Raw genomic sequence first — 18,500 nt, 5'->3', positions numbered from 1 at the left:
GCAATGTAGGGGCGCATTAATTTTTTCAAAATTTTGATTTTAAAGGGTTGAAATCGGTCAAAATAAATTTTTACGTGTAATTTGTATATCTAAATTCATATAATAATAACAATAGCAGTTGGCCGATAACGGGAAATACGTTACGGCACGGTGGCCCGAGGGTTTCCAGCTACTTGCAACCTGACCTTTTTTTTGTTATATAACTTAACTTTTTATAATTTTACTCTTTTTGTCAATAGAATAGATGTGAGTACGAAAATTAGTCTTGGTAGCAGCCTCGGTAATGTTATTTTCTAGTAAGTTTGGAAAAAGTTATCAAAAATAAAAGAGACTCCTGAATTAAACTATTAAAGTCCATGAATTTCAGTGATTATTTTCTTGTATTTTTTATATTTCACATTATTTTCATTTAGAATGTCATGATAACTATATTTGAGAATATTATTAATTAAAGAAATTTTAACGAAAGATAATACACTGATTTATACTCTAACTATACTATAAATAAAACTATTAGCTAAAGATACTATCTAAAATAGTATAATATAACAAAAATAATAAATGTAATTAAATAAAAAGTGTTGGTAGGTTTAAATAACCATTAAATGCCACAATAAATACATTGCGATGATATAATATTATTCACAGTATTCCAGTGGCGGCTCGTGGTGTTAAAAATAGGTGGTGCATAAGTGCACAAAATAATAATTAACAAGCATTGACTAGGATGTAACATGTTTTTACTGTTTTAAATTAATTAATTTTATGTAAATCATTTAATTATATTACTATATTATTAATATATTGTAATTGCATTAATAACTTAATTATAATTTTAAACCTTAAAATTAACGTAGATATCGTTTATTTTAAAAATCGGTTCGCAGTTAGAAGTTAACTGCGCACCAAGTTGCATTGTATTTCGTGATCCTCAACTCGTCAACCATACGTATTTTAAACGGGCGTGCGGTGCTGCCTCAGTGTTGCGCACTTGAGGTCTGCACGGGCCGATAATTTTCAGCCCGGCCCGGGAACCATTTGTTGTAAGTCCGGCCCGGCCCAGATAGATCAATTTTTTATGGTTTTTAATATTTTATTCATTAAAAATAACTATAATTTACTTATAAGTTATAACAATATGTTTATAATAAAATCATTTAATATAATTGATATGTAAATTCAATATCAAATATTCATTAAGTCGTTTGAATAAAAAATTAAATAATATATATTTTAACTAAATTTGAAGAACAATTCTCTATTTTTCATAGAAGTTCGGTCCAGCCCGGCCCTAAAGCTACCCGAGCCGGACCAGCAGGTCTTTATTGCGCACCGATTGGTGTGTGCATATTGCATAACTCTTTTTATTTTAGGAGCAATTATATGGTCACGACTGTAATGATATGCTCACACATCATAATTTATTGTATATTTTATTATTTTATTAAATAAATAACGGCTAAGTTGTCGCACGCAGATAACCGTCAATAAAAACCAATAATCGCTCTTAATCACTGATGAAAGAGACGATTTACATTGTTTGGTCACGTAGGAACTCACACGTTATTCCGACAATATGGCACGAAGCGTGTGATCTATTTCGTGTGCCGCCAGAGACAAGGGATGGTCTAATGAGGTTCTCCGTCGTCGGGGAGAAAGCCGATTTCTCTAAGGACGTGGAGGCCTTTGATGGAGCCGCCTGCGACACTGGCAGGCTTGACCACGTCGTCTTCTCTCATCAGTGCAGACGCACCACTCTTTTGGGTAACGTCTCTCTCCTGAGTGCAGGAGCACCAGTAATTTTAATAATATCTCTTTTACGAGTGCAGGCGCACCGCTAGAATTAGTAACATTTCTTAAGAGTGCATGAGCCCCAAACGATTTAATAATATACCCTTCAAGAGTGCACGAGCACCAGATACACCCACCACAACGGAGACTGACTGCGAGCGATAACTGGACCATTTTCACTCCAACGAAATACTTCAGTGTTGTTTTTTTATTTGAATCCGTGTGATTAACCCATTGTAGTTTTGTTAAGATAACTACAGGTTAACGAGTTCAACAGCGAATTAGGTAAGGTGCATGTGCATCATTTTATTTGCGTTAATTTGTGTAAATCTGTTTTTTTACATTTAATTACTACAGTGTATTTGATCATATTCTCGAATCACGATCTCGAGAGCCCTCCGACCATCAGGAGGAAGATAATAGCGTAATTTTAAACAATTTTAATATTTACATCTGATAGGTTCTTTATTCTCCAGCACTTATAAGTGTAGGGAAGAAGGTTCCACAGATCCGACATTTATCCAAGGCTTGTGTCCCTTGTATCTGTCTCTTTAGAATTAACATTAGCTCGTACTATAGCTACTTATTATATTTTTAATTTATTTTATTTTTGCGTTATTACACGACATAGTAGTTCTTTACCGAAAAATATTTTTGAATAATTTTTTTCAGCACCGCGATATTCCTAATGGACAATTTATAGCGATTAAGTTCTAAAAAAAAAAAATAAAATATTATTTTGATAAAATGGCATGTAGTTCGCTTGCGCCTGCGCACGCCGCACACCTATATACACGCGCGAGCCTCCACTGCAGTATTCAAAATTGTATATACATACATGAGATATACAAAACTGTATAGTAACTAATAGTCATAATAGGATATAGATCTTCGACTAAAAGTTCTCAAACAATTTTAATTCAAAAGGTATTTTATTTGAATATTATTTCAAAATCTAATTTAAATTACATACAGTAAACAATTAATATATTATTCATTATATCTATACAATAGAAATTAATTAAAAATGTTTCATTTAAAAAAAAAAAAACCAGTTAATTGTTATCTTTCTTTTATAAATTTACAATATTCACCAAGGATAAACACCAATCTTTCTTTTAATTCTTTTTGTATAACAAATTAAGTCTTCTATTAAATCGTCAGCATGTTCTTTTAGAAATATTTGAGCATTGTCAGAGTTTGTCGGGCAACCTGTATAAAACAGAATTAATATAAGCTAGTTTAGAAAACATAATATTTATTTTTAAATAACTATGCACATGGATACGCACCGATTGTGTTGTGTAAAAATTGCACTGCGAGACTACTCTGTAGATTTAATGCTGTTTTAGCATCCAGTTTTTTCAGCATCTGCAAGTCTAACCAGTGACCATGTATGAAAGCTGTATCTGTGGGACTTTCGTGAGTAGTTTTCTTTATTGTGTATAGTTTCCGAATACCTTTGGAATGGTAATACTGGCGAATAGATCTTATATTGGCTGCAAAGTTGAATGTATGTGTGTTGATGAATAACATTGGTTGTTGAATGTTTAAAAATGGCTCTGATTTTAACGAAAACATCCAACCATCGATAATTATAGCAGCTCTATAATTAAACAAGCAATTTGTATTTGTATTTTAAACACTAGAATTTAAAGATGTTTTTGTTTGAGTATTACTAAGTTATGAGTTAAGCTTAACAGTTAATAATTGAATATAAATTATAATACAAATTTTAATTTGTAAAATCATCTAAATACAACTTTTTACTTAATAGGTAATGTTGCTAATATTATAACATTATATGTACTAGTAAGTAATTACTAACTTTACTAATTAACATTAATAACTAATATAACTATTAATAACTCAAGTATTACAATTATTTTCTACTAATTATTAGTGATTAGGGGTGATACGTTTAACGTGACATGTCAAAAATTCCATGATTTTTTTTTTTGTTTCTTGTGTGCCATTTATCATTAAATTATAAAAATATTATACAAGTATGTGAATAATAAAAATTCAAAAGAATGTGTTAATTTAAATGTATTTATTGTATTTCGTTATTAAAGATTTTTAATGTATTAAGTAATACTATTATAGAATTTAACATAAAAATACTTTAGTATTTATTAATTTGTCTGGCGTATTTTTTTTTCGTGTTACACTTAATGCTAATTTTTTTATACTCAGACTATAATTCGTAAATTTTAACAAAGTACATGTGCTATTGCATTAATCGGTTTTTTTTGATGAAATTAATTTTTGAAAAAATTGACTTATATGAATAAGTTTTAAAAATTTGACAAAATAGCCAATGTTACTATCTTTAAAGTGTAATTATTTTCTGAAAAAGTATTTCATATTTTTAAAATTGTATTCTCTATATTTTTGATCTAACTGCCTTCTGTTTCATCACGCTTAATTTCATCTAATTCGTTTTTTAGTAAAACAAATTTTAGTACTCGACTGAAAATCTACAAGTTGCATTTCAAAATCATCTACATTAAGCCTTTCAAACACTTTTAAGTTGATTTTTTCAATTGACAAGGTGTCTGGATAAATAATTAATTTCATGGTTTCTTCAAATTTTTTGAGCTGAATAAAATTTGTAGAGAACACACGTTTGGCTGTATCTATAGTAATTGAAAATTGTTAAGTAAGTTGATTTTTAAAAAATGTCCAATTCCATCGTATATTTTTTTAAATGTGGAAAACATTTAAAATTGTATTTTATTAAGCCAGTTTATATTTATAATATTTATATACTTATGTATACTATTTAGAATGACATTGCAGTTCCAAGTCATAATTATTTTACCTGACTTAAATCTAAGTCCAATGTTATTATTCCGGAAATGAGAATAATTTTTGAGCAACAGTGTACTAAATACAAATTTATTCAATATTTTTATAATAAATAATGACATCATCATGATTTAAATATTAATAACTTTAAAAATGTCTGTATGTATAAAAAGTATATTAATACTTTATTTTTGTACGTTTATTTATTAATTATATTACTCAAGTTGATCTGTTAAATTAAATTCTTTGTTTATAGCTTAGTAGGTATAGTAAAATTATGTACCTAATTATAATACCTTGTGGAGCTCATTTCTTTTGCGTAGTCATTGGCTTTTGAAGAGATTGATGCATTGTTTTAATGTTGTTAAATATTATTAGTATTATTACATTGTAATGTCTTTTGTTTGATAGAATAAATTATTATTTATTAAAAATAAAATATGCTACGAGTATAATATTTTTATTTTTTGCGTGCCTTCAATATTTTTTCGCTCGCTACGAATTTACCGATACTAATATATAAGAAATAAGTATATACGAATAGTATTAATACGATGATATTTTTTGGATTTTACTGGTTATATAGTTTTACTTTTTCCTACATAAATTAATCCATCATATTTATTATAAAATATTCCATTTAACATTTCAGCTTATAATTATCAAACCGTTTTCAAGTTTTAATTGCTATCAAATAGCATAAATTACTAAAATAAATCTCTTATTCTAAGAGACATAGCTTAGTGCAATCAATTTGCTCTTAATGTTGATTTTTTTCTTCTGTTAGTTACAATTCATAAAATGTACTTAATTAATATGTAATATTTTACTTTTATTATTTATTTTGTTTATATCTAGCTTATAAATATTAAGAACTTTTATGATATATTTATATTATAATTTATTTTAACTAGTAGGTCACTATCACGGATTTGTTAAATTTGAATGCAATGACAGATATCATTGTATACAAAAAACGATTCTGAACGGAGATGATTCGTCAGTCTAGGATAATTAGTAGGATATATTATATTATTACCTATATTTAAATTGTATTATATCGTTATTTAAAAAAATTAAATTTCATACGCTCATCAATTTTTTTCTATGTTGACGCTAGAATTTTTTTTACAGTTATTAGAAGAAAAAGTTATGGAAACCTTGTGTTGAGTTTTTTAACCTTAGGTATAAATTACAAAAATGTTATGAATTTTCAACTTCAAAATTCTTAGCAAATTTTCGTGATTTTGACATATTTCGTTAACATTTGAACTTTAAATGCTTATAAACAAAAATTGTAACTAACGATTTTTAATTTTTTTTTAACTACGATAAGTACAACTTAAAATAAACTTTTAATTCAATTTTCAAGATTTTTTGGAATACAATTTTTTTTTATCGGCATTTAAAAAAAAAAAATAATAAGAAAAATCAAAAATTTCAATTGTTTATAAATAGCTTAAAAAAAGTCAACATATTTTGAAAATTTATTCGTAAATAGATAACGCTAATATAAACATTTGGTGAAAATTTCAAGTATTTACAATGATTCTTTTTTGAGCTACAGCAAAATATAAAAATCGATTTTTTTGAAAACTAGTTATGCATAAAAATCCTTGTTTTCCGTTACTTTTTTAGGGTTTTTCATGATGGATTTGAAAATTACTGGACATTTTTTACTTTTGACCCCAAAAAGTACCAACTAGATTTATTTTCCTTTTCAAAGAGGGGCTAAAGTTAAAAATCAAAGGACTATTACTCACATAGTCACATATACAGAATGTGACGACAGACATTAAAAAATAAATAAAAAAAAACACATTATTGTAAAATCAATACATTTATCACTCCTTTCAGAATCAAAAATATCTCAGAAATATTTTTATTTCATTATTTATTTAAGGTACTATTGTTAATATTATATACCCAAGTAATTTTGAAGAAATGTATAAATTTTAAAGAACCCAATTTCTAAATTAATATATTTAAAATACCTAATTAAAATGTTATTTTTTTCAAACTGTATATTGTAATCGACTTTTAAAATACTATTACTAATAGTACTTACTACTAATTACAAAGTACATATTTTTGGATTAAGAATGTTTTTTGTAAACCACCATAATAATTGCGTCTTAAATTAAATAGTTTAAGATAAAAAAAATAACTATAAATTATTATCGGAATAATATATAGATAAATAAACATAATTATCTAATGACCTACTTAGTGTAATAATTTATACCTATATTCTTTACAAATACTTATTGAAATAAACTAGCTCTATACACTTACTTATAACGACAGTCATAACATGCATTATACATTGCGGTTGCGCCACCAAATGAAAATCCAGATGTTATTATTTTGTTAATATCAATCTTGCTCTAATTGCATATAAATGACAAACACATAATACAATACAATAGATGCTGATACACTATTTCCTATGTTTTATAATCAGTATTTATAGAACTTACTTTGAATTGTTTTAGATCAAACGATGACTTGAGTACGTTCTTCACAGAGACGCCTGCATTGATATCTAAAAATGTATTCAGAAGTTTGGTGCATTCTCTATGTCGGACTTTCAACTAAATAAATAAACCAACTAATTATATTTTAGGTTCATTAGAAATGTAAAATAATTTAAAATATAACATTACTTGGCTGTTTTTCAGGATATAATTATCTGAGTTGTTAGTTTGATGGAAATGTTGATAATCGACCCACGTGGGATTGTCCTGCTCTGCACTTTCTGGAGAATCATAGTAAAACGTAATAGGCGATGATTTGTCTCTAATTTAGGATCGAGTTAAAAGTGTCACGTTGTTAATAATAATTTATTGTAACAATAAAATTAAGAATATATTCTACAAATAAGATAATTATTAATATTTTATAATATATGGAATTTGGTAATAAAGGTAAATTCATCTAAATTTGATATATTGTATTATAATAAATAAAATATATTATTGTAATTTATAAAAATTTGTAATTCTTAATTTACAATTATTAGAAATACATTATCACAATTTTTTAAGCGTTTCAATTTTAATTTTTAATTTCAATATATTGTATATAAGTCGACAGACCAATTTTGCTCATAACCATATACAATTATTTAGTTGTTGTTAGTGACTAACCTATTCAATAATGATATTTTAGGTATACTCAATTTTTTATATTTAAAAACACTTTACTTTATAATAAGTGTTAATGATTAAATATAATCATTTATATAATCGATAAAACCTCAGAAATTTACTTAAAAAGAGTGTTTTTGACTTTTTCGAGTGCTACATAGTGTTTTTGGATGAAGATTTACTATTTTTATTTATTAAATATCCAACAGTTTGATAGTTTTCAATATTATTAATTACTACATAATAAATATTACTAACCTGTGTTCAATAGCAGCGACTATAAATCCATACGACGCTAAAGTGTTACAAAAATCTGAGCAAACGAATCTCGTAGCTGCATAACCATGTGAAAATATGAAAAAGGGATACGATTGCTTTTTGTCCGATATCGGTGCATCACTAATGGTTGGTATGTAATAGGGTGCTGTAACATAAAAAGCAATGATATTTTTTTAATATAATTTTTTGATATAGACAACTCCGTTATTCAGTATCTTCATACCTTAGTGTTAATTTAATTTTACTACTTCTTACAAATTCTTATAATTAAAATTTTTAAAATTGAAAATTAAATTTTCATACGTTCTACCTATGATCAAAAAACAAATTCAACAATGAAAAATAAACACGAATATAAAAAATATCATAAAAAACCCTAAAAAATATTGGTTTCATCTCTGTCTACGTATTGTAATAACTTATGTATATCATAAGTATATAAGTTTATATATTTAAATTTTAAATAATTTTATTTTAAAGTCGGTGATCATAAAAAGCCTACTAAAAAGAAATTATAATTTATAGATTATTTTATTGTAGGAAATATGCAATATACACAGTTTCTGCATTACTACAACCCACAGCGCCTATATTATGTAAATTTTACATAGATAATAAAATTTACGGACATTTCAGGATTTAAATATTATTATATCTCGAGAAAATTTTTGTTTTTTAGAATTAAACGACACATTGGATGCGGATAAAACGGTCGACTCCATAATTTTCCTTAGACTTATTATCAACGGAATATACTACATATATATGGTCAGTAGTTGTCTCCATTGTGGTATAATTTTTCACTTAGACCATGGTATAAATTTTGAAATTCTTACCAGGTCTTATGTTGTTTATGTTAAATTTACGAGCGAGTGACTTTGATATTTTCCATTTATAGACGGTAAGTTTTTAAAAAATACGACCATTGCCAATTGTTCAGCCTTTTTCTTCGCGTTCATTTTGCTGTTTGATTCTCGATCATACTCTTTTCGTATCTTTATGCAGATGTGTCTTTATTGTTGGTATGTGGATTTAAAGTACAACAAGATTTGAGAGGAACGAGTTTTGTTATTAGATATGTTTGCGACCAGCCCGACGAAATAAGTTACCTGTTCGCTAAGGTTAGTGAGTCGTAGTAAGATGCACAGCAGTTATTATTACTTATATTATTCTCGAGTTCCTTATTGTATCATATGATTTAACAATAATAAAATAAGCTAGAATCATAAAAAGGGATATACAGTTCGTAGTTAAGAGATAAGTACCCGTAAACATTTCAGTTGGATGAACTTGTATTGAAATGGGCTTTTCGGGGAATGAAATTAAGTACTGAGATACACATTTTCAGAAAAATTTAAAATTTTAAACTCTTTTGTACCAAAAGACAATGCACAATGCGCATTTAAATGGCAACATTTTTGTTTTTAACAACTTGTATAAAAAGTTTTTTTTAAATTACGAAATGGGCAAATGAAACTTTACGTTGAAATTCAATATTTATGAATAATTTATTTTTGACGAAATTGTAACTATGTTCAACTTAAACTCAAAAATCGAAATAATATTTCAGATATTGTTAAATAACTGTTTGTAGAAAAATAATACACAAATTTATTATTAGTGTTATAGCTTTCAAAAGTAATCGAACATAAAATATTTTTATTACTGTTATACATTATAATTTCAAAAAAAAAAACACATTTCAACGGCAGTTTATCAATTGCACCTAAAATTATTTTTTTATATACCAATTGCGCTCAAAACATTTTACAATACCGTCAATACCTGAGGAAAATGTATTAGTTAGTTATAATTATTATATAATAAATGAAAACACTAACCGATATTTTGCGAGTATTAATACATAATTTAATATAAACAAATAAATAATTATTTTTTCCCATTTTACAAGTTATTTTTTAATCGTCAATTATTCAAAATTAAATACCAGTTACATTACATTATAATTCGTTTCATAAAATCCCCGATAGGTTCTGTTATAAAATACCTAGTCACTTTTACCAGTAATCAATTAATCAATAAATACATTTTAATTTGCAAGCATTTTAGTATATATTATACAAGCACAATGGGTATACTTATTCTAAAATATAAGGAGCGCGATTGATGGTTTTGTGTTAGGTTTAAGGCGCAATTATTGGTTCATGCCCATTTCAACAACATTATAAAAATGAACCCATTGGCCAACCCGTATAGAGACAGGTATATGTTTATCCAATACTCAATAGTATGGCCATATATAAGAAAAAATGTCACCTGGGATGATCACTTTTGCTCTAGAATTTCTTTCAATAATTTAAATGTATGAAAAATGCGCTTGAAAATATTGTATATTGCACCTTTCATTAATCCGTAATCGTTACTTACTATTATATACGATGATACTTAGATAGTTAGATACCTTGAAAAACATATATTAAGCGTAGGTAACGTATAAGTATATAATTAAAATCGTATTCGATTGTAATTTGTAACTTGTAAGTCAAATTATCCTTAGAATGTATATATAGCAAAAGATATAACAAAAATTACCAGAGTAGTTTTTAAAAATAACAGAAATTGCTCTTAGTAGGTGCATGGATATATGATACTATATCTTTTGGTAATAGTCATCATTAATCTATATGTGTTAACTACTTACAATTTTGGATAATACATAATCACATATTAACGTATTATACATAAGTCTCTCTTGCAAGTTAAATTCTACATCTATATGATTATATAATAAATCAAAATCTATAATTATTGATAAAAGTATAATAGATGGGTATATATTATTATAATTATTATTATTTAGGACATAGGTTTTCTCAACTTCTTACTTGCTCTACCGGACAATCCACAACAACGCCTAAACCGAAAAAAAAAATATTTACGCCTAATAATTTACTTAACGTTTGCTTTTAATTAATATTAAATTTTAGTAGTGACATAACAAATTTAGTTACCTATTGCACATACAGGATAGATTGTAAAACAATAATTATCAACGAATAAAAAAAAGACATATGATTATGTTCAAAATTTTCGTGCAGCTTGATATTTCTATATAGTTATTATAATTATAGTACAATATAAGTAAAGTCTAATGCAATCATTCATTAATTAAATTCTATGAAACAATTAAATATTAATCATTACCTTGGCCAATGAGTGGTGGAAAATACTTGAATATAAAATATGGTAAACGAAGAGCATGGGCAAATGCTTTCAAATACATTTCATTTGGAATCCATGGAACCCATTTATCCGAGTATTTCTGTAATCAATGCAATAGTTTTCATAAATAATAGATAATATAAACTATCTAAATTTTGATTAATGCAATTAACTTAAAGTTGAAAATATGTTATTTTAGTTGAAAGGACGTCGTGACGTCGTACCTCCTATATTGACTCCGTCTATAGGTATAAAATAGCAAATTTTACGTACATAAATCATTAGACTTAATTTTAATGAATAGATATTATTATTAGAATCAGAACGAATTGACCGATTATCATATCTAAGGATAAGAGTTTTATCTGTGTTTTCTAATGCTTTTAAGAGAAAAATGCTTAAATTAAACTTTTATAAAAAAAAAAAATATATCGATGATAGTAGATCCATAAATAATTTTATCTTCTATAAATATTCATATAAATTCTTCTCTTTAATAACTAAATCACTATGTTTACCTGTTGGAATGTTGACATATTGTTTTGAAATAAGGATATCGTACAAATAAGTTTTCTTATGTGTATACTATACACTGTAATAATTATTTAGTTTGATAATAACTCAATACATTTTATTTACGCATTAGTCTAAAACCCACAGGCCAAAGACCACAAACTCTGATTGGACAGAATGTAATGAATTTTATGTCATTGGGCAACTGATACAGAAATAATATAATAATTTTGTCATGTCCTTTTAAGACTTACATACGTCTATACATAATATTTTCACCTTTAATATTAAAGTCACAGTAATTCATATACACAAAAACTTTGAAACTTGGACCGTTAAATCTGTCTAGTATTTTATTCCTGGTGTCGAAACAAAAAAAACAAAGAGATTCAAAAATAATAAAAATAGTAATTTTAATTTTAATTCAAAAAGTGTTAATATTGGTATTAAGTTAGTTACTGTTAATTAATACGTCTAAAAGTTATTTTTCTATATTAATAAGAAAATCATACTTTAAAATGACAACGTAAAAGCGATATATTTGAATACCTAATAATATACTATACAGTACAGAGTAAACACTGACTAATATCTATTAATCAATAATTATAATAATTGTGTATGGTACCTACCTAATTGAGTAGTTAAATTGAACACGTTTGTAATTATTAGATACCTATCAAATAGATTAAACAGTAAACAGCGAACTTTCAAAAATATTAGTTGATTTAATGTTTTTGATATAAAATAACGGTTTATAATTTATAATATTTTTCAAAATCAAAACAATTCATGCGTTTGTTCCATGTCAACTGCAATGAACTTGGCAATCGGTAGCCCACAAAATAAACGCATATAATATGATCCAACACTTAATAAATTATAACTTATTGCACGAAACGAGGAATGAACTTTTTATAATCTTTTACTATTATTTATTTGACATATTATTCATTACCACATAATATCTAAACATAATCGATGTGCCTTTGGACACAGTGTTTACTATTGTTATAGACAATTTGATATGATTAAAAATACCGTTCATAATCGGTATGTCGACAATTGTTTGGTCTATTTTGATTTTTGGCTTGGACAAAAATATTAATTTTGCAATAAAAGTGAAAAAAATGTTATTGTTTCTTTTAGTAAATATCTAATGGAGTTATATTGGTGTATTATGTATTGGATATATATCGTAATATGGTATTTATGATTCTCTTATTATACTTACATCCAATTGATCAGATGGAATATTGGTTGGGTAAAATACCCTAGCAAAACACCCTTCCTCTGAATACTCTGTCATCAATTCCATACATCCTGTTGCATGTGGACCTAGAAGCAAGTTATGTCAAAGTCCATGAAATATGACAATTCAATTTGCAATTATACTAATAATTTATCAATAAAATAAATTTGATAATATGAATAATGTATGTACAATTTAGACGTTAATATACATACACATATATTATGTATATTTATTCTATGCGTACTATCTATATCAATTTCATTGAACTCCTTTTTTAGCGGATTGAGGAATTCACTATATTATAATACTATTCCACTTTTATGTACATTAGCAAAGTACCAATAAAAATCATTTGTTTTTAATGTTCAATACATTTTTTGTTATCTTAACCCGTCTTAAATAATAATATTAACAAGGTTTTATATCAATAAAGATTTCACCAAAAACTAGTCACAAAACACCAAATATTTGGTCTAGTTTTCAAGTAACATAAACAAAATTATTGTTTTTTTTTTTTTAAATTTATTTTTGATAGAAGGATATTAAGTACTTCAAACTAGTCTAATTAATAAATGAATTATATAATTATTAATTAGTTTATCTTAATTATATTATAATAATAAAAAAATAGCAAATTCATGAAATCTGTAGTTGTATATTATGAATTTTAAGAGGGGTGGTCATCATGAATATTAGAATTTGTTCCCGAACATCATGGATAAATACATTGATATCAATGGCCAAAATGTTTATAAATACATTTTATATAATTTGATGAATGTTTATAAATGTATTTAAAAAAAATTAAAGTTCATAGTAACAATAAGTAATTTTTGGTTTTATAAATAAGACGCGAACTACATTATGCAACTCGCAAGCAACAAGTTAGCCACTTCTGTATTATAGAAACTAGAAAGTATTCTGTATTCAAGTCTGTGGTCAAGTTGGTTAACTATATAATTAGACTTGAGCGTATTTTTAAAAACATTCAATAGATCTATTTATTAGTTTTGTTTACACAATATGTGCCACTTATTGAACTCACTTTAAGACCAGGTCATTTGAGTTCAAATAAGTCAATAAGGCACATTTAACAAATCCTCTCTAAAATATGTATACATAACTAAATTTAAATTATTTAAGTATTTAGATTTCAGTTAAGTGATACAAAGAATTATACATATTATGTATATTTAACAAATTTGTTTAGATGTATATGATGTATAATAAAATAATGTATACTATGTTGAACAGAAAAGTTATGATAAATAAATACCTAATTGGGAAAAGTATTAGGATTTATTATTTTAAGTCCATAATAATTATAAAAATAATAAGTACAACATATGTGTGCATTGTTTAAGTAATTCTATCGGATACTAAAAAAATAGAAATATTATTGTCATATTTTATTTTGGTTTGTGTTATATAATGTGTACATTTGTATTGCAAATCAAGATTTTATGTTTACGGAAGGATAAAAACTTGTATGACGAGATTTTGTATATCATGTTTTATTTATTATTGACCTTGGTTAAGTAGGAGTTGCGATCAGTACATTTTTTTATTAGTAGTGCGTGTATTCTCTGAAAGCTATTCACATTTAAGTATTAATACTTTTTTGTAATATACGAGATTTATCTTATCTTATTATTCTTGTTTATTTTATCGATTCTATTTTTATTGAATCATTGGTTTGACAGATATGTGTAGATACGACAAGCATTTAAAAATTATTATTGAACCCAAATTTGAACCTATATTTTATAACATTAATCGTCACTTATTACTATTCTCAAATTCCATTTAATCACGGAAGAAAATAACGTTTTTTCTAATAAAACTGACATAGAAACTCTTATACTACTATTTCTTGATCTATTGGGAACTTTAAAAAAACGAAATTAACAGTCATTTTAATGATATAAAACACTTTCGTAATGCATTTCGATTTATTGAAATCCATGAAAAATAACAACAAAATATGTATCTGAAATTAATATTTTTAATTGGAATACCAGTTTATCGAAAAATGAATTAATAGATTTACAATAGGAAACGTAATGATGAAAATAATGCAAAATAATTTTGTAATACACTGAAAAAAATCTGTATCCTTCCATTGTATCAAACGTAAGAGCAATTTTAACATCTTTTGGGTCAACATATTTGTGCGAAGCGACTTTTAAGAAATAGGTACACTGAATGCTCGACCACAATTATTAGTTTACTCGGATAAATAGATAACATTATATTAATTGTATTTACTCGTATATAAAAAAACAAAGAGTTACTCTTTTTACGTTATAGACTTATAGTAAAAAAAAAATGATTTTTGAAATATAAAATAAGGAAGTATAGCATTATGTTATGAATTATTTAATGCTCTAATAATTTACCTATTGTAATATTGCATATGTTTGACGTATGTTCAACAGCGTGGAAAATATTATGTGCACGGAAATAAAAAACTGAAATATCGGTTAGAGTTTACATAATCATAAAATAAACTGAGGTTTTAAATCATATTAATATTGAATTTAGTGAGGTAGGCGAGGTCATTTTTAGAAAGAATGAGAATTGCAAATTAAAAATAACGAAAATAGTTTAAGTATTTTAAGTATTAGGACATTAGGCGTTTTAAAAAATAACCAACGAGGGAAGGGAAGTTAAATAAAAAACTAAAAAGATATAATGGCTGTAATGTGTATAACAAATAAGTAACGTAAAAATATTGTTGAATCATGTAATTGATGAGTTTATACTTGCATTTTGTATAATATTTTATTACTGCCCCACCACGACTTCAAAATAATTCAATGATAATTGAAAAATTGAATTATCATAAAAAAAATTCTCATATATTTTAGTACCTTTACTGAAGAACTAAATTCAATCAATAAGAATTTATTTAAAGTTTTGGTATTTTTTAAGATTTATCTTCCTACATAAAAAAAAAAATTGTAAAAATATTATTTTTAATTAGAAGTTAAGAGTCATTCAAACTTTTTATAATTTTAAATATTTTATATACAAAATTATAAAATATATAAAAAATATAAAGTAAAATAGGTATATAATTTAAAAAAAGAAAATATGTTTATTTAAAGTAAAAAATAACATTTTTAGTAGAAAGTTTTCAATAACAATAGCAGCCGGGATCCTACAAATCTACAATACAATACAATATTCTGACCCATCCCCACAGAAAAAAAAATAAAATAATTTTTTTGTTGTTCTTACGATTAATCTTAAATATAAGTATATAGGTAACACTGAAATGATAGCAATTTCTATTTTTAAGTTACCCTACTAATAACATATTGTATTAGTTTATTGTTCTTTATCAATTGCCTGAAGAATAATGAAGAACAATCAATGATATTTAATTGTGTATTAAATGTGTTCAAATTTAATAGTTTATACTTTTGCAATATGAAATGTTGTTGGAATCTAAATGACATATACATTGAATTAATAATATTTAAACATTTAATTTATTTAAAAATATGATATTTTTCATAATACCATGTTACTATACGACTGATGGTGTCAAATTATAAATAAAAAATAAAAATAAAATAGAACTGATGCATTAATATTATTTTATATTTTGACATCAGAACATGTTAACTATTGGTACTGGTTGTTGCTTTATTTATTAATGTAAATAAGTTAATAATTATGAATAAACAACTAAAATTGTGTACTTATAGAAATTAGATTGATTATTTTATTACGATTTCATTGTGCACGTACATAAAAATTATAATAATATGTACCTGTAATCATTTTTGGCATAAACTAACCGACTAATATATATTATAATAATACTTAGCCTATATAGATTGGCAATAACTTATTTAAAATAATATTCGAACAGACGGTTATTACTAATTACTATTATAAGCCAAACATAAATTCAAGTTAAAAATTCTTACCTGTTGGAAAAGGTATATGAAGCCTTTTTGATTGTTCTTTATTCATTGCTAATGTATACACTTGGTCTTATAAACAACTATTTATTTTTAAACCACTGTAGGATTAGCGCGTAGTCTCACGTATGCAGTTGAACGTTAACAAAATCGGTGACTGAGTGGTTTTCCTACACGTTTCACAAAACATTATCCAATAGGCAATTTTTAGTGGGGATATGTATCGAGGTTAGTTAGAATATTGTTTATATAATTTATATATGTAAATATGTAGTACTTATATTTGAGTAATAAGACTTTTTAAGCTAATAACGATTTATTACTACTGTTTTTTAAAGTTTTAAATTTTATTATAAATTACAATGCAAGCAAATATAGCTTAAAGTTACTAAAAACTGTATACGCTTTTAATTTGATTTTAAATAATAATAATAGCGATTTGTTACTGATATTGAGGTAAATTTTAATAGCAGATATAGTTAAAATAATAAATTGATAAAAATAAGATAAGATGTTATTTTTATTATGATTTGTTATTCAGAATCCACGAAGGTCGGCTATATTATACTTATCTAATTATCTATTTTCATTAAAGAAATGTAAATATGTATATATTTATATTATAAATATGATTTATTTGCGCTATATGTTTGAAACAATAACAAGGAAATTCAGTTTCAACTTTTTAAGTTTTCATCCTTTTAATTATTAAATCTTAAAATATGATTAGTACTATAATATTTTTATTTTAAATATTAGAAACGAATTTTGAATATTTTGATGCTTATCTTATTATTTCACAGATTTATACAGATAATTTATTGGTGGTTGATACATATTTTCAAAAATATTTTCATATCTGATACAAATGAGTATATTTTATTAAATTTACATTAAAATGATTACGGAAATTTTTTTTCGGAATGAATTAGGGCCCGGTAAAGTTTGTACTGAATTGTACTGTAAACGAACGCACGCACAAACACACACATATATATATATAGTATATATGTTCCTACCTAAATAAGAAAGTGGAATATATTGTATAAAATTGGTAAGTAACAATTCTTTTATCAAACTACAGGATGGGCCATAAAAACGGAAAAATTTAAAATATCTACCAAGTTCGAAAAATAACATCTATAAAATGGTGTCTGTTTCTCTGTATGTATTCTTAGAATTGTGTGTATAAAAAAAAATTTGTTATATTTCTTTTATAATTTTAAGGTTGAAACTAACTGAAAGTTGGAAAGATTGATTTTCTAAATAAGTAAATAAACATCATATTTCACAATTTGAAACAAATTTGAATAATACCACCATTGATTGATGACATAATTATAGTCTATAATTTTAATATATTTTTTAACTCACAATTTATTCAAAATTTTGAATTTAATGTATTTATCAAGCTCTTGAAGTCTGAAAAAAATATAATATAAATTATTTATAGTTATAATCCGTTTATGAAGTATAACTCTTAATTATTTTTTCTAATACCTACCTACTTTTAATATTATTATATAATATAATTATTACTACCTACTAGTTGGTCCAAAATTTAACTTTGTAAGACGAGTCCAT

The 18,500-nt window shown here is 25.3% G+C and overlaps 1 protein-coding gene across 1 annotated transcript; it reads right to left on the bottom strand.

Annotated features, from left to right (window-relative positions):
• Nucleotides 1-2,828: 2,828 nt before the first annotated feature.
• LOC113553451 (platelet-activating factor acetylhydrolase-like) lies at nucleotides 2,829-17,192 on the bottom strand. Its single transcript, XM_026956783.1, has 9 exons — nucleotides 16,923-17,192; nucleotides 12,961-13,064; nucleotides 11,196-11,313; nucleotides 8,010-8,175; nucleotides 7,269-7,401; nucleotides 7,083-7,196; nucleotides 6,898-6,989; nucleotides 3,084-3,397; nucleotides 2,829-3,003 (listed from the first exon to the last, which is right to left on the bottom strand). The coding sequence occupies exons 1-9, from the start codon at nucleotides 16,966-16,968 to the stop codon at nucleotides 2,882-2,884; spliced, it is 1,209 nt and encodes a 402-aa protein (XP_026812584.1). The 5' UTR covers nucleotides 16,969-17,192; the 3' UTR covers nucleotides 2,829-2,881.
• Between the last annotated feature and the right edge of the window lie 1,308 nt (nucleotides 17,193-18,500).

Source organism: Rhopalosiphum maidis, chromosome 2 (genome assembly GCF_003676215.2).
Source record: "Rhopalosiphum maidis isolate BTI-1 chromosome 2, ASM367621v3, whole genome shotgun sequence".
NCBI lineage: Eukaryota > Metazoa > Arthropoda > Insecta > Hemiptera > Aphididae > Rhopalosiphum > Rhopalosiphum maidis.
The sequence above is the reverse complement of the archived record's forward strand: the minus strand, read 5'-3'. Positions and strand labels throughout refer to the sequence as shown.